Raw genomic sequence first — 23,751 nt, 5'->3', positions numbered from 1 at the left:
ATTTTAATATATTAACTAATCCCGTCAGTGATTTATTCCTATTATTTTGTACTTAGGTGTTCTCAATTGATTTTTCTAAACATAATTAATTCTGATTTTGCTTTCTGTCTATTTTAAAGGAGTTGTAAACTTGCCAGTGTTGGTCTAAAAAATGACTATTTTCATTCTATGAATTCAAAAGTTGTGCACCCTTGGTTTAAGGAATATTTTCTGCTTTTAACCTTTTTATTCTTCTATAGTCCTTCCAAAAATCAAACAAAATGTAAGTGTTAAGTATGAAGTTCCTAAAATAAAAATTATACTGTTGGTAGAACAAAGTTTTTGGAGGCATCCCCATCCTAATGATGGTGGGTCCTAACATAAGTGATAAAGACTAGACTGAAGTATTCACAATTATTTTCAGCCAGGTGAAAACCTGGCCTCTTTCTGAGATCACAAGTCAGAAATGGCTGAGAGCCAGCAAAGGCTTTGGTGCCAGATAACATCCCAGCTGTATTAATGAAGCCTTGTCCTCCAGAAGTAGCTACAATTCTAATCAAGCTGTTCTAGTACCCTGGCATCTTCTTAATCTTATTAACAAAAATCAGGGCAAATCCAATCCAACTCATTACGGCTCAGTCAATATATTCAAGGGTGCTGCAACAGTTAGTGCTGCTTCCTCAGAGCTCCAGGGGCCATAGTTTGATTTGGGCTTTGTTCAGCCTGTGACTGAGTGGCACCAGCTACTCCATTGACTGCCCACATCTCAAAGAGTGCTGGTAGGTTAATTAGCTACTGTAAATTGCCCCTAAAGAGGCAAAAGAGAAGTTGCTGCACATAAGAGAGAATGTTGTAGGCTGTGGGAAAATAAGGAAGGGGGAGAATGGGACTGGGAGGAGGCATAGGTCTGATGGGCTGCATGGGTTCCTTCCATGTTGTAATAAGTAAATATGCAAGTCATCCATTTCTGACTTTTGTAACAGTAGGGATTGATGTTTACAACATTGTGGAAGTACTTATAACAGAGGACTGCAGCAGTTGAAGAAGACAGCACACCATCATTTCTGTTGATCCATCCTTACAAATAGAACTGTGGTAACACTATCAACTGTAGAACTGTTAAAATGGCTTAAAGCTGTGGTCAAAAACAGTAGAGGAGGGGAACTAAATGATGGCCTTGCCAGTGACTCCCACGTCTTGAAAACTGAACAAAAAATGTCAATGATTATTTGAAGCTTCTATATCGATAAACTCGCACAATAATGTAGCAGTGTAACACTATTACAGCGCTAGTGAACTGGTTTCAATCAATTTTGCCTCTATCTGTAAAGAGTTTGTATGTTCTCCTTGTGGCCAATGAGTGCTCCCATTTTCTCCCCCATTCCAAAGATGTACAAGTTAGTCGATTAATTGGGCAGTGCAGGCTTGCTGGGCTGGAAGGACCTGTTACCTATCTTTGGGTAAAATAAAACAAGTACTACTCAAAAGAGTGAGATTCAAAGCAACACACAAAATGCTGGAGGATCTCAGCAGCTAGGCAGTATCTATGGAAAAGAGTAAACAGTTGACGTTTTGGGCCGAATCTTTCATCAGAACTGGAGGAAGAGTTTCGGCCTGAAATGTCAAGTGTTCTCTTTTCCATAGATGCTGCTTGGCCTGCTGAGTTCCTCCAGCATTTTGCATGTTTTGCTTCGATTTTTACAATCTGCAGATTTTCTCTTGTTTGAGATATGGAATCAAATTTGCTTTAATAGAGTTTGTGGGGGGAAAATAAACAAAATATTTTGTAAAAATTTGTCAATTTTATTTCAGTCACTCAGTACTGTGGATAAGATGTGGCGATGATTTTTCCTCATAAATTGTGTTGACAGTGAAAGTGAGTCCCTCCTTGGGCACACCGCTCCAATCTGAGGGCATGTGAACAGTCTTCTCAGAGTGAAGTGCTAGCACATTGTGTGGAGCCACTATAGCCGTGTCCAACTCCTTTACTGTACTTTCACTAAACCACCGTGCTTTAACCCATTACCCCAGAACTCCTTCAGCACCAGTTTTCTCCCGTGAACCCCAATCTTTAAATCCCACCCCTTTTCTTGATTAGCCCACTTCCTAAACCTCTTCCAATTACATAAATTTTGCACAGCAGAGAAAATGCCATGCAGATGATCAGCTCTGTGAGGTCTGTTCACATGCCCTCAGATGGAAAGATTGCTGCAAAAGAAGGACTTTCTGTGACTGCCAACCTAGTTAACACAATGACATCATATCCAAGTTTTTTTGCCTTTCAGTACTGAGTGACTAGAACTAATAATTTTGTTTTTATTTACATGAGATGAGCCTATTCCTTCAGCTGCTAGGTAATGATTGTGAGTCACTTTGTCATCACCATTAAAAAATGTTTAACATGAGAGAGAAGTATCCTATAGGAATGCTTATAACATTGATTCAATGGGAAAGGAGGGTTTGCAGGAAGTCACAACATAGACTTTTTTAAGGAACATGACCCATCTCTAATGTGGGGGTTGCCTTTAAATGTTAAGTCATTACCCTCATCTGACACCAGGTGGTTCTGTTGCTCTGTGCTTCCTTGGTTTCCTCTGGCACTAGGGGGTGCTGCTCCTCCTTAAACAGATTGTCTCTTAATTCAAGTTCTAAAACATAGAAACATAGAAAATAGGTGCAGGAGTAGGCCATTCGGCCCTTCGAGCCTGCACTGCCATTCAGTATGATCATGGCTGATCATCCAACTCAGAACCCTGCACCAGCCTTCCCTCCATACCCCCTGATCCCTTTAGCCACAAGGGCCATATCTAACTTCCTCTTAAATATAGCCAATGAACTGGCCTCAACTGTTTCCTGTGGCAGAGAATTCCACAGATTTACCACTCTCTGTGTGAAGAAGTTTTTCCTAATCTCGGTCCTAAAAGGCTTCCCCTTTATCCTCAAACTGTGACCACTCGTTCTGGACTTCCCCAACATCAGGAACAATCTTCCTACATCTAGCCTGGCCAATCCCTTTAGGATTTTATACGTTTCAATAAGATCCCCCCTCAATCTTCTAAGTTCCAACGAGTATAAGCCTAGTTCATCCAGTCTTTCATCATATGAAAGTCCTGCCATCCCAGGAATCAGAAAGTTTGAATTTAGGTTGAAATAAAACTTTCTTCTCATTTTATTTTACTAATTTTATTTCCTTTATGCTTTTTTTCCTCTACTTGTCTCAGCTGCCATCGAAAGCCCTGCTTTATCTTTTTGCCCAGCATTGTTTTTGCCCTTTAGTGCATCACTTTGAAGCACTTGCTGCTTCCTGGAAGGGCTGCGGCTCTTCTGGGAGCCAATGGCTCTCTTCTTTCCACTTCAACTTCCTGGCATTAATTTCTCATTAACTTGAGTAGCATCACACTGTTATTGTAATGTGTTAAGATTTAGGCTAGGTTGGGAAGGAGGGAAGAAGGTGGGAAATTCAATTTGCATATTGATGTAAGAAGATGGTTAGAGGAGGTGGGAAACTGGTTGACTGCAAGGTTAGGATAAAAGTTTTAACTTTTTCTGAAAGTTGCTCGTTACCCAATGAATTTTTGAAATTGCGTTGGTCCATAAAGGAATAACAGAGAGATAATTATCAAAGTAGTACAAAGTCACCACTATCGTAATAGATGTGAAGAATCCTATTTTGTAGGTTTGTTTCTTAGGCAATAAACAGCAAGGCATCTCAATGTCAGCTGTGGGCAGCAAGAGATTTTTTCTGGTATTCTAAAGTGAATCAAGGTGTTAAGCCAATGCTTTTGTGAAACATCCACCTCAAAGACCATGGTTAACTGCCTGCATTTTACCTTAATGTGAACAAGTTTGAATACCCTTCTTTGAATTTCTCAAAACCAATCACAAGCAAACAGTTACCCCAGCCAGTTAACTCATTGATTAGGTAATGCATCTGTAAGTGTTGCTCATCTTTGGCTTTAGAGTCAGAATTGTATAATGTGAAAATACACCCTGTGGGCCAACACATCACTACTAAACATTTTGCCCATCTACACCAATTCCATTTGCTTGCATTAATATCTTGTGTTTCTGTCTAAGTTCCACTTAAATATAGTAATTTTATTTTATTTGATTCTACCTGTCTCTCTGGTAGTGTATTCCAGATTGTTTGTTTATTTGTGTGTGTGTGTGTGAAAACTTAGTCCTCACATCCCATCTAAAAATCATTTCTCTCACTTTAAGCACATGCTGTCTTGTTTTCAAACCACTACCCTAGAAATAAGATCTTGACCTTCTACTCTATCTGTTAGGGCATATTCTGGAGTCAGGATATATAGCAAAATATTAACTTTGGCAGCCAATCTTTAGACCTGAATGTAGATTGTATCTTAAATTTAAAGTGCAGTGCTGAATGATAGTTTCCTGGAGCTTTGGACACCAGACAATGCTGACTAACATTCATTTTGGGTGTTTAGAGTGTGAGTGTGAGGAAGGAGTTTTGAAAATTATATGTAATTCAAAGGGAGTCTTGTAGATGCATTGTAACTATAGAATTGTCCTGCCACTACTGTTTGATCTTTGGCATATAAAATGTCATGCAGTATTGGGTCAAATAGGCCTCTTCTTCCAAGAATGTCTCATTTGTTGAATAAAACAGTTCTGCATCCACTAGCTTCAGTGTCTCCCTGGTGACTTTGTTCTCATTACAACACTATCTATGCTGTAAAATTATCAGGTTACCCCTCGGCTTCGTTCACTCCAGCCTATCTCTGCTCCTAAGTAAAGTCATAAAGTCTAGAAATATTCCTGGTGAATATCTGGATTCTCACCTGTGCAATTACATGCCTTCGAGTCAGAACTCCATACAATGTGCGATTGAACTAGTATTTTGTAACATCCCAATTCTTACTCTTGGCATATCCTATTTAGATGACTGCTCAGTGCATGCATTTAAATGAACTATTGCTGCTTAAAACTGATGGAAACAGCACTGATTGTGGACGGAAGGGTCCACGTAGGAAACATGGTTGCAGGTCGGGGCTACAAGTGTGTTTAAGAAAACAGGTTTTTAAACTCCCTATACCGACTATCCTGCTGGCAGACGTGCAGTTTCTGGTGAATACAATCGATGATCTCCGAGCTAGGGTGCTGAATCAGAGGGACATTAGGACCGCGTGTGTCCTTTGTTTCAGGGAATCCTGGTTAACCCATTCCGTACTGGATGCAGCAATTCAGATCAGTGGGTTTCCCATACACCGTCAGGATAGATCTATAGAGTCTCCAAAGCAGAGGTGGTGGAGTATGCCTCATGATCAACTCTTCTTGGTGCACAAATATATCAATGCTTTCCCAATTCTGCTCACCAGACCTGGAATATCTAGCAGTTAAGTGCCGTCCTTTTTACCTACCGCGGGAGTTCTCCGGGGTAATTTTGGTAGTGGTATGCATTCCACCTCAGGCCAATGTCAATCAGGCTTTAGATGATCTGAGCAATGGGATTAACATGCACAAAACAGTGCATCCTAACGCCTTCATCATTGTTTTGGGAGATTTTAATCAGGCCAGTCTGAAAAAATCACGAAGCAACTACCATCAACAGATCACTTGCAATACTAGAGGAAACAACACACTAGATCATTACTACACCACCATCAAGAATGCCTACCGTGCTATTCCATGCGCTCACTTTGGGAAGTCTGATCAGCTGGCTGTATCTCCCTGAGTATAGGCAGAGACCGAAGACTGCAGTACCAGCAGAAAAGACCAGGAAGGACAAGGACAAGGAAAGCACAGGAGCACCTACAGGAATGCTTTGAATCGATGGACTGGACTGTATTCGGGGATTCATCTTTGAACCTGGATGAGTACGCTGCAGTTGTTACCGACTTCATTAAAACCTGTGTGGATGAGTGTGTGCCTACAAAGACTTACTGTACAGTCCCAAACCAAAAGCCGTGGATGAACCAGGAGGTACGTTGTCTGCTGAAAGCAAGATCTGTGGCATTCAAGTCTGGCGACCCAGGCCTGTACCAGAAAACTAGGTATGATTTGTGGAGGGCTATTTCAAGGGCGAAGAGAATTTCGAATGAGGTTGTTGAAGGCAACATCGGATGCATGGTAACTCTGGCAGGGTTTGCAAGACATAACTTCCTACAAAGGGAAACACAATAGCATTAATGACAGCAGTGCTTCACTATCAGATGAACTCAACACCTTCTCTGCCCGCTTTGAAAGGGAGAATATAACTGCAGCTGTGAAGTTCCCTGCTGCACCTGATGACCCTGTGATCTCTGTCTCAGAGGCCGATGTTAGGCTGTCTTTAAAGACAGTGAACCCTTGCAAGGCCCTGACTTCCTAACCGGAAGCCGTTAATCTATGTGGATTGGTGATAACATATCCTCCTCGCTGATGATCAACACCGGTGCACCTCAGGGGTGTGTTCTTAGCCCGCTGTTCTACTCTCTCAATAGCCATGACTGTTTGGCTAGGCATAGCTGAAATATCATCTATAAATTTGCTGATGTTACAACCACTGTTGGTAGAATCTCAGGTGGTGCCAAGAGGGCGTACAGGAGTGAGATATGCCAACTCGTAGAGTGGTGCTGCAGCAACAACCTAGCACTCAATGTCAGTAAGACGAGCTGATTGTGGACTTCAGGAAGGGTAAGATGAAGGAACACATACCAATCCTCATATAGGGATCAGAAGTGGAGAGAGTCAGCATTTTCAAGTTCCTGGGTGTCAAGATCTCTGAGGATGTAACCCGGTCCCAGTATATCGATGCAGTTATAAAGCAGGCAAGACAGTGGCTATACTTCTTTAGGAGTTTGAAGAGATTTGGCATGTCAAAAAATACACTCAAAAATTTCTATAGATGTGCTGTGGAGAGCATTCTGACAAGCTGCATCACTGTCTGATATGGGGGGTGGGGGGGGCACTGCACAGGACCAAAAGAAGCTGCAGAGGGTGTAAGTTTCGTCAGCTCCCTCTTGGGTACTAACCTACAAAGTACGCAGGACATCTTCAAGGAGCAGTGTCTCAGAAAGGCAGTGTCCATTATTAAGGACCTCCAGCACCCAGGGCATGCCCTTTTCTCACTGTTAACATCAGGTAGGAAGTACGGAATCCTGAAGGCACACACTCAGCGATTCAGGAACAGCTTCTTTCCCTGTGCTATCCAATTCCTAAATGGACATTGAACCCTTGGATACTACCTCACTTTTTTTTAATAACGAGTAATTTTGCTTTTTGCATGATTATTAATCTATTCAATATGCATATACTGTAATTTATTTTTTTTTCTCTATATTATGTATTGCATTGAACTGCTGCTGCTATGTTAACAAATTTCACGTTACGTGCCAGTGATAATAAACCTGATTCTGATTACATTGACTTGACTGGCTGAAGGTGTTCACACTCATTCTTCTCCTTCATCCCAGCCTGTGTAGTGTTTATTCCACCAGTGAAAATGTGTCAGAACACAAGCTGTTCCTTTTGGAATTCTGCATTAAAAAAATCTGTTTACACTTTTATGTTAAATATGCTGATTCAATATCTTTCAATTCTTCCACCCTTATGATTCCTCACAGATGCCTGCTGAAACATAATGCTACCTCAAATGTAATAATTTTCATGAAATTTTAAAAACATTTTTAACCAAACTCTTAACAAATAATTCATAACCTGACTTTTAACTTACTAATTACATTATGTAGAGAAAATGCCAATCATGTGATGGTGTGTGAAGTGATAAGGGAATAATAGGGCAGAAGAGTCAGTGAGAACTGAAGAGATTAGTGTTTGGGAATAGTAAGAGTGCTGCGATAATAAGTATCAGGTAACTGAACAGAGTATAGTCACTTTGATTTTATTTGTTGGTATGTGGTCCAACATTAGTACCGTAAATCAAAGCTGTCAATGTCACAGGCTAAATCCCACCCATGCTGACTCTCAAACCAAAGCTGCTACTCTCCACTACTATCATCAAAAAATGCACCTGCCATTAACACAAGAAAAGCAAGAGACTAAATAACTACAGAAGAAACAAAAGCAAATATTGAAGGTTAGAGATGAAGAGACTGAAGTAAAATTCTTGATGGGGAGAAATAGTTACAGAGGTAGAAAAAGTTACAACAAAAAAAAATGTTCAATGCATACTGTTCTCCAATTTCTCAGAAAAATCTATTTTAAAAATGTTATTAACCTATATTTACCTATCAACATTTCAATAAGTTTAATATCCTCTGGCCATCTTTCCCCTATCAGCTCAGCTGCACCTTTTACCTGTCCTTAGCAATTCACAGCCTTTTTTGAGTATAGTCTGAGGAAGTTTAGTACTAATGAACACAATGTTTCGCATAGAGTGTTGATTTCCTCTAAGCATCATGTCTAATTCCTTGATACTGTTGTGATATTACTTCTTCAGTTACAGACTGCTCAAGCAGTAAATCAGACAAGATTGGGATAAATCCAGAATGTGCCAGTGAAAATCTATGGAGCAATCACTAAAATAGCAACTTATGGCCAAGTGTCTAGGAAGACTTCCAGATAGAAGGTTGAAAATCAATTCAAAGTTCATCCTCTAAAAATATTTTGATACATTTCCACCACCCCAGCAAGTGAATTTGGCATTTCTGACGTTTGTAGCGTAAGTAACGTTACACAATAACATCTTTCATCCCACTTGAGCAGCTATTTTACGTGATAAAGATGAATTCTTGATCCTTTATCTCTTTGTGGACACTACACTCTATTTGTCAATCTTCACTGCATTAGCTCCACTAGTGGCCAACTGGAGTCAAGCGCTTGAGATACTGCAACTGCCATCTCCAAACAAGAAACAGTCCATCTCAATGCACTATAAGTTATAGTCAGAGACTATGAAGAAAACCCTGCCCAATTACCATCAGCATATAACCTGTAGCACCAGAGATCCCAACACACTAGATCACCGTTATACTAAGATAATGAATGCCTACCCAGCACACTAGACCACTGTCATGCTAAGATAAGTAATGCTCATCAGTCTATGCTCAGGCTGCTCTTCAGCAAATCTGATCACTTGGCTGTCCTCCTACTTGCATACAGGCAGAAGCTAAAGAGCAAAGCTCCACAGATTAGGACAACAAAGAAGTCGTGGGAGGCAGAGGAGTGGCTATGGGATTGCTTCAAGTCAGTGGACTGGGTTGTGTTCAAGGACTCATCTGTGGATCTGAATGAGTACTTCATGGTTGTCACAGACTGTATTAAAATAGATGTAGATGAGTGTGTCTCCACAAAGTCATTCAGAGTCTTACCCCATTAGAAGCCCTGGATTAACCAATTTGCTGAGGGCCAGGTCAGAGGCATTCATGTCTGGTGACCAAGAGATCTAGATACAATCAATGAAGGATGTCGCGACAGTTATGGCAGAGTTTGAATCTGTTATAAAGTAAAATCAAGTGACATAGGCGACAACAGGGCTTCACTTCCAGATGAGCACAATGCTTTCTATGCTCACTTTGACCGTCAAACCATGGGGGACCATTGTGAACTTCCACAGACCCCCAATGATCCTGTGATTTCAGGCTGAGGCAGACATGTGAGCAGCTTTCGAGAGGGTGTACACAAGAAAAGCATCTGGCTCAGACGTGTTATCTGGCCAAGTAGTAAAAACTGTGCGGATTAACTGACTGGAGTGTTCACTGAGCTCTTTAATCTCTCGCTTATGCAGTCTGCAGTACCCACCTGCTTCAAGCAGGCTTCAATTATACCAGTGCCTAAGAAGAATGTGGTAACCTGCCTCAATGACTGTCATCCAGTAGCACTTACATCCACTGTGATGAGGTATTTTTGAGAGGTTGGTGATGAAACATATCAACTGTTGCCTGAGAGGTGTCTTGGATCCACTCCAATTTGCCTACTGGAGCAACAGGTCCACAGCAGTTGCCACCTCATTGGCTCTTTACTCAGCCCTGGAACATTTGGCCAGCAAAGATGCATGTATCAGGATGCTCTTTATCGACTACAGCTCGGCATTCAATACCACCCTTCCCCCAAAAGTAAAGAGGAAGCTTCAAGACCTTGGCCTCACTACCTCATTGTGCAATTGGCTCCTTGATTTTCACATTTTACTTTATACTTTATTGTCTCCAAACAATTAATACTGGAACGTACAATCATCACAGCGATATTTGATTCTGCGCTTCCCACTCCCTGGATTACAAATATTAAATATTTAAAAAATTAAAAGTAGTAAATAGTAAATATTAAAAATTTAAATTATAAATCATAAATAGAAAAATGGAAAGTAAGGTAGTGCAAAAAAACCGAGAGGCAGGTCCATATATTTGGAGGGTGCGGCCCAGATCCGGATCAGGATCTGTTCAGCAGTCTTATCACAGTTGGAAAGAAGCTGTTCCCAAATCTTGCTGTACGAGTCTTCAAGCTCCTGAACCTTCTCCCGGAGGGAAGAGGGACGAAAAGTGTGTTGGCTGGGTGGGTCGTGTCCTTGATTATCCTGGCAGCGCTGTTCCGACAGTATGCAGTGTAAAGTGAGTCCAAGGACGGAAGATTGGTTTGTGTGATGTGCTGCACCGTGTTCACGATCTTCTGCAGCTTCTTTCGGTCTTGGAGAGGACAACTTCCATATCAGGTTGTGATGCACCCTAGAAGAATGCTTTCTGTGGTGCATCTATAAAAATTAGTGAGGGTTTTAGGGGACAGGCCAAATTTCTTTAGTTTTCTCAAGAAGTAAAGGCGCTGGTGGGCCTTCTTGGCAGTGAATTCTGCTTGGTTGGACCAAGTCAGGTCATTTGTGATATTGACCCCGAGGAACTTAAAGGTTTTGACCTGTTCCACTTGTGCACCACCAATGTAAATGGGGTCGTGTGGTCCGCTGCTCCTTCTGAAGTCAACAACCAATTCCTTCGTCTTACTGACGTTGAGGGATAGGTTATTGTCTTCACAGCATGCCGCCAGGTTCTTAATTTCCTCTCTGTACTCAAACTCATCATTACCCGAGATACGGCCTACAATTGTTGTGTCATCAGCAAACTTATATATTGAGTTTGATGGAAACTTGGCTATACAATCATGGGTGTACAGTGAGTACAGCAGGGAGTTGAGTACACAGCCTTGTGGGGCACCGGTGCTCAGAGTGATTATAGAGGAGAGCTTGTCCCCTATTTTTACAGCCTGGGTCCTGTCTGTGAGGAAGTTGAAGATCCAGCTGCAGATCTGAGTGCTAAGGCCCAGGTTCCGGAGCTTAGGAATCAGTTTATTTGGAACGATGGTATTAAAGGCAGAGCTGTAGTCAATGAAAAGGAGCCTTACGTATGCATCTTTATTCTCCAGGTGTTCTAAGGAGGAATGTAGGGCCAGAGAGATGGCATCTGCCGTTGACCTGTTGCTCCGGTAGGCGAATTGCAAAGTGTCGAGGTTGACCGGTAGGCTGTGGTTGATGTGTGCCATAACCAATCTCTCGAAGCGCTCCATAGCAATTGATGTCAGAGCCACAGGTCGATAGTCATTCAGGCATGCCACCTTGCTCTTCTTTGGCACTGGGATTATTGTTGCCTTCTTAAAACATGAGGGGATCTTAGACTGAAGCAAGGAGCAGTTGAAGATGTCAGCAAGCACTCCAGCTAGCTCGCTTGCACAGGCCCAGAGAACCCATCCTGGGACGCCATCTGGGCCCGTTATCTACTTGGATTTATCTTCAAGAGGGCCCTTAAAGATCTGTTAAAGATGGCGCCGGTAACTGGCGACTTTGTGCGTGCTCTCCCGAGCAAACTGCCCTCTCCACTATCCTATACCCGAGAAACCCTTCTAAACCTCTAACCTAGCAAGATCAAGATCAACAACACCCTGGTGAAGCTACTGACCCAGCTGGAAACCACCATGCCAGAAGTGCTTCTTAAACTCCGAACCGCACCTGGACCCCACCAGCAAGGCCCACCACGTTCCCGGACACCCGTTAGTTAAGATTGGCAACAATCACCGTAAGCAGGTTATCTCCGTGAGCACAGGTGCACCACAAAGCTGTGTGTTCAGCCTCCTTTACCTCTTTCTACTCGCTTTACACTTTTGGCTGTGTTGCTGAGCACAGCTCCAATGCCATATTCAGGTTTGCTGATGGCACCACTGTGACAGGCCAAATTAAAGGTGGTGAAGAATCTGCCTATAGGAGGGAGATTGAAAATAAGGCTGAGTTGTGCCATAGCAACAACTTTTACTCAGTGTCAGCAAGACCAAAGAGATGATTTGTGACTTTAGGAGGAAAAAACTAGAGGTCCATGAGCAGTCCTCATCAGAGGTGGAGAGGGTCATCAACTTTTAATTCCTCGAAGTTATTATTTCGGAGTGCCTATCCTGGGCTCAGCATGTAAGTACAATTCTGAAGAAAGCACAGGAGAGCCTCTACTTCCTTGTGTAGATTCGGCATGACATCTAAAAATTTGACAAACTTCTATAGATATGTAGTGCAGGTTCAGGAACTGCTATTACCTCTCAACCATCAGGCTCTTGAACCAAACTTCACTTGCCCCATCATTGAAGTGTTCCCACAACCTATGGACTCACTTTCAAGGACTCATCTGATCTTCTCAATATTTATTGCTTATTTATTTATTATTATTCTTTCTTTGTATTGGCACAATTTGTTGTCTTTTGCATGCTGGCTGAACACTAAAGTTGGTGAGGTCTTTCATTGATTCTCATTATGGTATTATTCCATTATGAATTTATTGATTATGCTCTCAAGAAAACGAATCTCAGGGTTGAATATGGAGACATTTATGTATTTTGATAATAAATGTACTTTGAACTTTTCTGTAACTGTAGTACTATTTTCTGCATTATTTTATTTTCTATTTGTACTACTTTGCATGGTGTTCAAACAATAACTTTTCATTGTATCTGGTGCATGTGACAATAATAAACTAATTAACATTTAAAAAATAGATATATTTTTGGCCACCTTGATTATCATTTTAATTGAAATGTTATCCTTAGCCTATCTAAAAATAACTTGGGCTGCAAATGTGTGCATTGTGCCTGATTGCAAGTGAAGCATGAGCAGGATTTTGTCAGCTCTATTAAATGGATGTTCCTCTTTGAGTGTTTTATTTTTGAAACTTGCTGATTATTCTTCAGTAACAATACTTCAAATCTGTAATAATTATTCCGTGGTCATGGATTGTCGTTTATTGTTCTTACGCTTTTGCAGTATCATGGACAATATGTAGACATAATTTACATTTTAGTGCTGAAATTATTCTGTAGGCACATTGGACCATTTAATTATTACTTTAGAGGGAAATCTAGCTTGCTGCATTAACCCATCAGAACAGTAACCATAAACAAAATAGGTGCTTGTGGTAAGACACTGATGCTGATATAAATCTAAGGATTTTATTTTACCTACTTGACAATATAATTTCTATATTAGATATACCGTTCTTAAGAAAATATATGTATTCCTTTCTTCAGTTTCCAAAATGCACGTTAACTTATGACAGTATTGGTAGAACCATCATGCTGTAACCTGTGATATTTCTTAATTCTCTCCCTTTTTTCTTATAGAAGGAAGAAATGAACAAAGAAACTGCAAAATTTAAGTTGTCAAAGCGTGCCATGAGGAAAAAAGAAACGGGAGAACCAAGAGAAATGATTACTCCAGCACTTAGGAGTGCCCTCTCAAAGCAAGGTATGACTCTGGTGAAAGTTACCTCAGGTTGGCTTTAGATCTGTATCTTGATTTTCTGCATTTGGAAGTTTAAAGTTTTTTTTAAAACTTCAAAAGGAAATACATTCTGCACGGAAAGATTACCTGTCATATTCAGAATCAGTTTTCTTGACTCCATTTGTGTATCTGGTTCTGTGGCGCCTGTCTATCTTACATTTACATTTTTACTTTGCTTCTATCCCTAATTTGTTCTTCCTCTTGCATATATTTTCATGCGCCTTCCTCGACAAATCTTCATTCTGCAACAAAATATATATTGTTATTCCATACAGGTGGCCTCCCTCCCCCGCATTATGGCCATTTGGGTGATGGAAATTCCCTCTTGCAGGATTTACAGAAAATTTTGATATATGGAATAACATCCCATAGAAGTTGTGTGAAAGAAGTAAATAAATCAATGCAATTTTTTCATCGCATTTCTTGACTGCACAGACGACACAGCTTCATGTAATGGGAAATTGTGACATGGACTATTTTTTAGGACTGCAGCTTTCTCATAATGTGGGGATTGCCTGTATAGCCTATGTATTAAAGTTAAAGCACAAAATAGATTTGAAAATCTCACAAGGCTCATTAAAATAATACTAATTTGATTATAAATGACGTAAACTGTTGTCTTTTTACACAAAAATACTTAGAGCCTTTAATCTTCAGGTAAAAATCTTACTAAACCATTACGTTTAGGTTTGTGCCTTATGCAAGTATTAAATGTATTCTAATATGAGGAACCGTTTTGCTCATTAACTCATATTTTATCAGTAGACTTACTGAAATTGAGCTGCTTATTAAGTGTCAAGTCATCATACAAGACACTACTTTTGTTTGTGTTTGATTTAATAGTTTAATGCACGCTAGCATAATTGTATTAAGCCAAGATCTACAGTTATGATTTTTAATCACTGACCTCTCTCTGAGATGGTGCAGATAAAGGGAGGCTATTCAAATGATCTTTCTGTTAAGACTTACGAACTCCACAGTCTATATTTCTTAAACCATTCCACATATTTTGCCGCTCCTACTCCTAGCATTCTGTGGAATGCGTAGTTCCTTACGTTTGTCTGTAACACATCTTTTGGCCATTTAGACCCATATTCCTTATCCTGTGGTTATTTGCCCGACGCAGGCCCCCTAGGCTTGAGTTGACGTAGTAGTAGTGGTAGTGTGGTTATTTATGATTTAATTATTGAGCATTATTTCAAGTTAATTCTTTATACTGATTATTTTGAATCTCTCATTAGTTACAGTCCTGCAGGCAGGTTAACTATGATTAACAAGCATTGACCATCCTCTCTTAGAGAGCACCATCATTTTTGTCTTTTATCACAGACTTTCTCTTTGCCCTTGCCACCTCCACATTCTCCCTCCCTGCTTCCTCTGCAAAACACATCCCAATTCTGAAGAAATTGGTCTTAAATTGACGATTTCTATTTTGAGAGGTATTTAGCTTGTTTTCAAAGCCATGGTATCATCCCTGTGTCATAAAGTGATAGAGCACAGTAATGGGCCCTTCAAGTCACAGTCTCTTGGTCAACAATCATCCACTAATCCTACATTGATCTTAATTTTATACTTCACACTCTCTTGTGAACTCCACCCACACTAAGGACAATTTATAGTGGCCATTTAACCTATCAATTTGCATAATTTCAGGATGTGAGAATAAAGTGGACCCCTGGAGGGAACTGTGCAATAGGAAGAATGTGCAAGTTCCGCACCGCTAGAATCTGAGGTGAGGTTTGAACCTCAGATGCTGAGAGGCAGCAGCTCTACTCGCTGCACCACTATACTTACTCATGATGCCTTGCAAACCTATGCATTTTTCTTGCAACGCACTGGGGTGACACAGATGCAATTGTACGAATTTTTTAAAAGTTCTTCAGCTATGTGTAAGATTTCTCTTTTTTGTATACTAATCATTTTCAAAATCCTATGACATTTCATTTATTGGCTTCCCTTCTAGAGTCAGTTATATCTTATATTTACCAATTCTGATTCTAAACCATGGGACAATCCCAAGTAATTGGATTGATTGGTTTTTCTTGGAATAATCTTCCTCTTTAAACACCCTCTTCCACAATATAGCCAGATGATATTGCTGCCTTGCATTTGTCTGCAAGCTTCGCCAACCTTTAACAAACTAGACGAGATTGTTCTGTAACACTAAATTTAACAGACTCTGCTCTGAGCTAGAATTGTTTCTATTCAAGTTTTCTTTTGCCAAAAATATTTTATAAAATCGTGAGCTTTTGGTCCTTGACAATTATATCCATGAAGCCACATTAGTTTTGTGATTCATTATTTTTGTTGAGTTGCTGGATGCTTACATAGCTTTATTTTTAGAATATCAGAGCTTGAAGACCTGCAGTCAAAGATTCAGATACGGTTTCTTCCCCTCTACCATCAGATTTCTGAACAGTCCATAGGCACTACCTCATTATTCCTTTTCTTTCACTACTTAATTAATCTGTATTTTATAGTCATTTTGTCTTTGCACTGTACTACTGCCACAGAACAAATTTCGCAACATATAAAGCGGTAATAATAAATCTGGTTCTGATTATGGTTTTCACCGTGTCAAAATTGCAGAGCAGTTCACTGGTAAGGTTACATTGGTTATATAATGTTTACTGTGAATGTGGCATTAGGAAGCGTGGTTTATTCATTCATGACATCAGGTAAAATTAATTCAAATGTAAAACCAAGTTCATTTAGTTTACTCTTATCACATCTTGTTTATGGTCACACTCTGGTTGTGATACTAATTAAAGATCATGTTTACTGGGTCTGTTGGCATGTATAGCTCTGTGGTACTCTATTTCCATCAATATTTGATTCAGTTTTCAACATTTTTACACATTCATTATGAAAATAGACATTATTAGTTGCATTTTCCAAAATTTATATTTGCATTGAATCTGAATTGTACTTCTGTAGATTCATGTTGCACAAGGTGTAAATTCAAAAGCACTAAATTCCTTTTTCCTTTAGCTTTTGCAGCCCAGGTTTGTGTACAAATTAGGGGAACATGGAACAGCACAGGAGCAAGCCCTTTGGCCCAGTGTTGTGTCTATCTAGACATCTCTTAAATGTCCCTAATATATCTACCTCTACCACCACGGTAGGCACTCCATTCCAGGCACCCACCACTCGCTGTATCTCAAAATAAAACTTGTTTCTCGCATCTTCTTTGAAATTATCTCCTTGCACCTTAAATGCTTGCCCACTAGTACTTGACATTTTAACACTGGGAAAAAGACACTGGGAAAAGAAATCTCTATCTGATCTCCCCCTTAGCCACTGCAGCTCCAGAGAAAACAACCCAAATTTGTGTGATCTCTTGTTATAGCACATGCCCTCTAATTCAGATAGCATCTTGATAAAATTCTACTGCACCCTTTCCAAAGCCTCAACATCCTTCCTATAATGGGGAGACCAGAAGTATATGCAATACTTCAAATGAACCTAACTAGAGTTTTAGAACACAACTTCCTGAGTTTTGAACTCAGTGCCTCAAAAAAATAAAGACAAGCATGCCATATACCTTCTTAACCACCATATCAACCTTTGTAGTGGCTTTCAGGGAGCTATGAACTTGGACCCCAAGATCCCTCTACTTGTCAACACTTTTAAGGGTCTTGCCCTTAACAGTGCACTATTTCTTTGCATTTGACCTATCAAGGTGTAACACTTCACATTTGGCCAGGTTAAACTCCATCTCCCATTTCTCTGCCCATATTTGTAACTGATCTATATTCCTCTGTATTCTTTGCCAGTCATCTACGCTATCCACAACACCACCAATCTTCATATCATCTGCAAGTTTACTATCCCACCCATCTACATTTTCAACCAGGTTATTTATACACATCACAAACAGTAGATTTCCCAGTACAGATCCCTGTGGAACACCAACTAATCACAGACCTCCAGCTAGAATGAGTCCCTTCGACCTCTGCCTTCCATGGGCAAGCCAGTTATCAGTCCAAGCAGCCAATTCGCCATTGATCCCGTGCATCTTAAACTTCTACGAGAAATCTTGTCCAACGCCTTACCAAAATCTGTAGACGACATCCATAGCTGTACCTTCATCAGTCACTGTGTCACCTCGTTAAAAACCTCAATCAAGTTAGCAATACATGACTTGCCTCCTGTAAAGCATGCTGCCAGTCACTTCTCGCCGGTCTGTAGTTTCCAGATTATCCCTGGTTCCCTTCTTGAATATTGGAACAATGTGTTCTACTTACCATTCTTCCAGGATATTGCCTGTGTCTGGGGAGGACACAAAGATACTGGACAAAGCCCCAGCAATCTCTTCACTTGCCTCCCTCAATAACCTGGGGTATATCACATTAGGCCCTGGAGACATCCACCTTAATGCTTTTTAAGAGACACAGTAATACTTCCTCCTTTACTTTTAACAATCCTAGCATAATCTTCTTGGCACTGATCTCCCTATCCTATATATTCTTGGTAAATACTGATGTAAAGTACACATTAAGCATTTCACCCATATCCTTTACATCCAATCAAATGTTCCCCTCTTTATCCTTGAATGGTCTCACCCTATCTCTAGTTATCTTCTTGCCCCCGATGTATGTATAGAATGCCTTTGGATTCTGTTTAATCCTACTTGCTAGGGACTTTTCATGCCCCCTCCTGGCTTTCTTTGTTTCCTTCTTGAGGTCCTTTCTGGCTTCTTTATAGTCTTTAGGGGCTCTGTTTGGTTTTAGCTTCCTAAGCTTTACATACTTTTTCTTTTTGACTAAATTCATTACCTCCCTCAGTATCCAAGGTTCTCTTATCTTGCCATCTTTGACTTTCCTTCCGACTGGCGCACCTTGTCCTGCACTCTGTACAGTTGGTCTTTAAACACCCTCCACATGTCGGATGAGGACTGCCCAAAAACAGCTATTCCCAATGAACTCTCTCTAGTTGCTCTCGTAATTTGCCCTGTTCCAGTTTATATTTCACCTGCAAGGTCCATACATATCCTGATCTATAGCTATTTTAAAATTTAAGGAGTTGAGGTCACTGTTCCCTAGCTGCTCACCCACTGAAAGGTTAGTCACCTGGCTGTCCCATTACCCAACAGTCCCTCCTGTTGTTGGACTATCTACATATTGATTTAAGAAGCCTTCCCAGATGCACCTAACAAATTCTGCACCATCTAAACCTATTACTCTGACAAGGTCCCTGTTTATAGTAGAGAATTTGAAGTTTCCATGCCAGCAACCCCATTGCTTTTACACCTTTCCTTAATATGTCTGCATATCTGGCCATCAATGTTCCAGTGGCTACTGGGGCCTTTCTAGTACGATCCCATCAGAGTGATTGCACCCTTCCTATTTTGGAGTTCTACCCATATAGACCTGTGGGCGAGCCTTCCATTATGTACCCTCTGAATGCAGCTGTGATACGGTCCCTGGTTAGTCGTGCAATTTCCCCCTCCCCCCTTTACCTCACTCTCTTATCTTTTCTAAAACATCAAAAACCTGGGACAATAAGTACCCTTTCTTGTTCCTCTCTCAACCAAGTCTCTGTAATGAACACAACATTATAGTTCCATGTATTGATGAATGCTCTAAGTTTATCACCTTCACCCACAATACTCTTAGCATCAAAGTAGACACACTTCAAACTACCAATCCTATCATATATGTTACTTTATCCTGCCTGTTTTCACTGGCTCAGACATGTACAATCCTCTCCATTCCTTCACTTAATGACCTGGTGCTCTGGTTCTAATCTCCCTGCCAAACTTGTTTAAAGCTTCCTGAGAAGCATTAGCAAATCTGGCCAGGATATTGGTTGCCCTCCAGCTTAGGTGTAACCTGACCATCTTGTACAGGTCACCCCTGCCCCAGAGGAGGTTCTAGTGATCCAAGAACCCGAAACCCTTTCCCCTGTGCACCAGTTTCCCAGCCACACATTCATCTGTGCTATCATCCTGTTCCTTCATTGACTAACATCCGGCACTGGGAGTAATCCGGAGATTAGTACTTTGGATCTCCTACTCTTCAGCCCCTTTCTTAACTCCTTATACTCTCTGTGCAGTACCTCTTTTTTTTCCACCTATATCATTGGTGCTGATGTGCATCATGACCTCTGGTCTCTCTCTACCTCCCTCTGCAACTGGATTCTTGACCTCCTCACTGGAAGACCATAGTCTGTGAGGATTGGAATCATCTCCACCTTGCTGATAATCAACACCGGCACACCTCAAGGATGTGTGCTTAGCCCACTGCTGTACTCGCTCTGCACCCATGACTGTGGCTAGGCACAGCTCAAGTGCGATCTATAAATTTGCTGATGACACAACTATTGGCAGAATTTCAGATGGGTGTCCAGGAGGCATACAGGAATGAGATAGATCAGCTGGTGGTGTGGTGTCGCAGCAACTAAATTGCACTAAGACCAATGAACTTATTGCGGACTTCAGAACGGTAAGAGTGAGGGAACACACACCAATCGTCATCGAGTGATCTGAATTGAGCAGTTTCAGGTTCGTGGGCCTTAACGTCCGAGGATCTATCCTGGGCCCAACATATGGATACAATTACAGAGAAGGCACGACAGTGGTTACCTTTCATTAGGAGTTTGAGGAGAAGTAGTACGTCTCCAAAGACACTCAAATTTCTACAGATGTACCATGGAGAGCATTCTAACTGGCTGCATCACTGTCTGGTATGGGGGAAGGGGGGAGCACTGCACAGGATCGGAAAAAGCTGCAGAAAGCTATGAACTCAGTCAGCTTCATCATGGGCATTAGCCTCCCCAGTGTCCAGGACATCTTCATGGAGGGATGCCTCAAATAGGTGGCATCCATTATTAAGGACCCCCATCAACCAAGACATGGCTTCTTCTCACTGCTGCCATCAAGGGTGAAGTACAGGAGCCTGAAGACATATACTCAATGATTCAGGAGTAGCTTCTTCCCGTGTATCATCAGATTTCTGAATGGATATTGAACTCATGGTCACTACCTCACATTTTTTTTTCTCCCTCATTTTCCACCATTTATTTAATTTGGCTTTTAAAATATATTTATACTTACTGTAGTTAATAGTTTATTATGTATTGCATTGTACGGCTGCCGCGTAACAACAAATTTCATGACATATGTCAGTGATATTAAAACTGATTCTGATTCTGGCTGCTCACCCTCCCCCTTGAGAATTTTCTGTAGCTGTTCCGAGACATCCTTGACCCTAGCACCTGAGAGGCAACATGCCATCCTGCTGTCACATTTGTGGCCATGGAATCTCCTGTCCGTCCCCCTAATTCTCGAGGAAGTTCTGAATTCTCAGTACAACTGTAATCCTTGTGAATTCAACCTTTTATGTACTATTTACTGTATAAGTCACATATGTAAAATCTGGTCAAACATATCTAAAATGCAGGTATTCAAAAACTGATTGAGGTAATGAATTCTAAGCTGTTTCTGTGTTCAGTTTGCAAATCAGTGTTTTTCTTTATCTCATGGGTGAGCTCCATTGCACTTGGACTTGCTATGTGTTCGCTCATTTACCATTATTTGCTGATTATGGGCGTGGATAAGAGGATGAAATGCTGATGTTAGTGAATACAGCTGTAAAAAAAATTTGAAAGGGTTGGACATGAAAGGTGAAAGTGTTTAATCAATGTAATTCTTGGTAAAATATATATATTTGAAGGATAAAATCACATTCATTGTTTTACTGTATTTTTAAGAACTTTAAAGTATTTATTGCATTTTACTATAGTGAAAGGTGTCATTGTTGTTGCATGTGGCTTGGAGGGGTTTTTAATACTTCATGAGGTTTGGAAATGTGCTTGTTCTATCTCATTGTCTTTTAGCTTGAGAAAGACCAAATTAATGTGGATCACATTTTATTTGGTGAAAATTTGCTTGAGGAGAAGATTGAATAGGATTGTAGGTATGAGGAGGTGGAAGGGTTTTTCAGGATTGCTGAGCTGGAAGAATATAGAGATACTCGGTCCTCAATATTAGTGGTAAAGAAACTGAAGCAAGTGATGCAAGAGGCCAAGAGGACAGTGTAGAAACACAGTAGTGATAGAGGATTCTTTATTCATGGAATTACAGTCACATTTTAGTTGTGGCCATGGCACTTGAGTGCTAGATTATTTTCCAAATTGTCAGGGTAAATATAAAGAGTATAAAAACCTTCATTTTTTAAAAAAGAGATATAGCACGGTAACAGGCCCTTCTGGCCCAGTGAGCTCACACCGTCCAGTTACACCCATCTGACCAATTAACCTACTAACTCGTATATCTTTGGAGTGTGGGAAGGAACTGGAAACGCCGGAGGAAACCTTGCTTACAAACTTACAGATAGCGGAAGGAATTTAACCTGGTTCACTGGCGCTGTAAAGCGATGCCCTAACCACTTCACTACCATGCCACCCCAAATGGCCAAATGTTGTTGAACCAGATAGAAGGAAGGAGCATTTGTCTGAGTAATTTCAGGATTACACCATGTATTAGTACAGAAAATGCAAGAGTAAATTGATAGAGTTAAATATGTGTTGGAGTGACGTTGTGGACAGAACTTGTACAGAGGGGATTTGCCTGGTTTAGGGAACATTCCTAATGAGGAAGTGTTCAGTAAACTTGGGCTTTTCTGGTTAGTGTGAAGGAGGATAAGAAATGAATGGAGGTGTATAAAATTATAAAAGGCAGAGCTAGAGTGGACAGCCAGTACCTTTTTCCTACTGTGATAATGGTTAATACTAGATGACATCCTTTTAAAGTGGATGGAAGAAGGCTTGCGGAAGATGGCAGAGGTAGGCTTTTTTTCACACAAACAGTGTTAAGTGTCTGGAATGCACTGCTGTGGGTGGTGGTTGAGGCTGATACATTAGGGGCGTTTAAGGCAGGGGTCCCCAACCTTTTTTGCATTGGGAACCGGTTTAATATTGACAATATTCTTGCGGACTGGCTGACCCGGTGGGGGGGGGAGGGGGAGGGTTGCCAATGGACAAGAGTAGCGTCAAAGACGTTGTGTTTACCCCGAGAAAGACTACAAAGACCATGAAGCCTTGCGCGGGCGCCTGTGTGCGCATGCGTGTACGTGCCGATTTTTTTCTACAAATCGTTTTTGGCGATTCTGTTTGGGGGGGTGGGGGTGGTGGTGTTAATCACAACCGGAATATAAGTGTTAAGTGGCTAATACACTCAATTTTGTTTCTAAAAGGGGTTATCTAACGAATTTAGTATTAAACACACAGCGCATATTTTCCTTGCATGAATATAGTGATAAGTCAATTATCAGAGGAGGACAGAGGAGCTTGAAGTAAGTGTTGAACGAACTGCCAGTAGAAGTGGTAGAGGCAGGTTTGATATTATCAATTAACGAAAAATTGGATAGGTATATGGACAGGAAAGGAATGGAGGGTTATGGGCTGAGTGCAGGTCGCCGGGACTAGCTGAGAGTAGCGTTCGGCATGGACTAGAAGGGCAGAGATGGCCTGTTTCTGTGCCGTAATTGCTATATGGTTATATAAGTCACTTATAAGTCAATAGCATCATAACATTTTAAGTAACGTTTGGATATTAAACACGCAGCACATATTTTCCTCGTATGAACATATAAAATCATTGCAACACACCAATATCGCTGAATCAGTGGGAGCCCTGAGCTGAATACTTGTTCCCTACAACAACACGGTCCTATCAAGGGGTGATGGGAGACAGCAATAATCGAACGGGGTTCCTCGTGTCCAGTCTATTCCGCAATTTGGTTTTCGTTGCATTCATTGCAGAGATACGTTGGAAATGGAAGCAACGCTTTCAGTGCTTTTGTCGCTATCTCAGGATATTCAGCCTTGACTTTGATCCAGAATGTTGGCAGAGATGTTACGTCAAACATACTTTTCAGCCCGCTGTCATTTGCAAGCTTGAGGAGCTGATCTCCTTCCCACGCTGACATGGATGACGCGTGCATTCAAGCTCAACAGTGGCCGTGACAGGGAATGAGGAAAGGTGCAGCTGACTCATATCGCCAAATCATATCGTTTCCTCGCGGCCTGTTAACACATGCTTTGCGGCCCAGTACCGGTCCGCG

General features: G+C 41.0%; 1 protein-coding gene across 3 annotated transcripts in view; it reads left to right on the top strand.

The window, feature by feature from the left end:
- The window catches only part of tyw1 (tRNA-yW synthesizing protein 1 homolog (S. cerevisiae)), a 204,278-nt gene that overhangs the window by 25,739 nt on the left and 154,788 nt on the right, over nt 1-23,751 (top strand). For all 3 annotated transcript variants that reach the window (XM_072243119.1, XM_072243121.1, XM_072243120.1), the window contains one exon: nt 13,525-13,648. In XM_072243119.1, the coding sequence (XP_072099220.1) occupies nt 13,525-13,648 (124 nt within the window). The remainder of the gene's footprint in view (nt 1-13,524; nt 13,649-23,751) is intronic.

The sequence above is a fragment of the Mobula birostris genome, chromosome 25, assembly GCF_030028105.1.
Source record: "Mobula birostris isolate sMobBir1 chromosome 25, sMobBir1.hap1, whole genome shotgun sequence".
Lineage (NCBI taxonomy): Eukaryota > Metazoa > Chordata > Chondrichthyes > Myliobatiformes > Myliobatidae > Mobula > Mobula birostris.
Note: the sequence above shows the minus strand (reverse complement) of the source record. Positions and strands in the feature narration are given on the sequence as shown.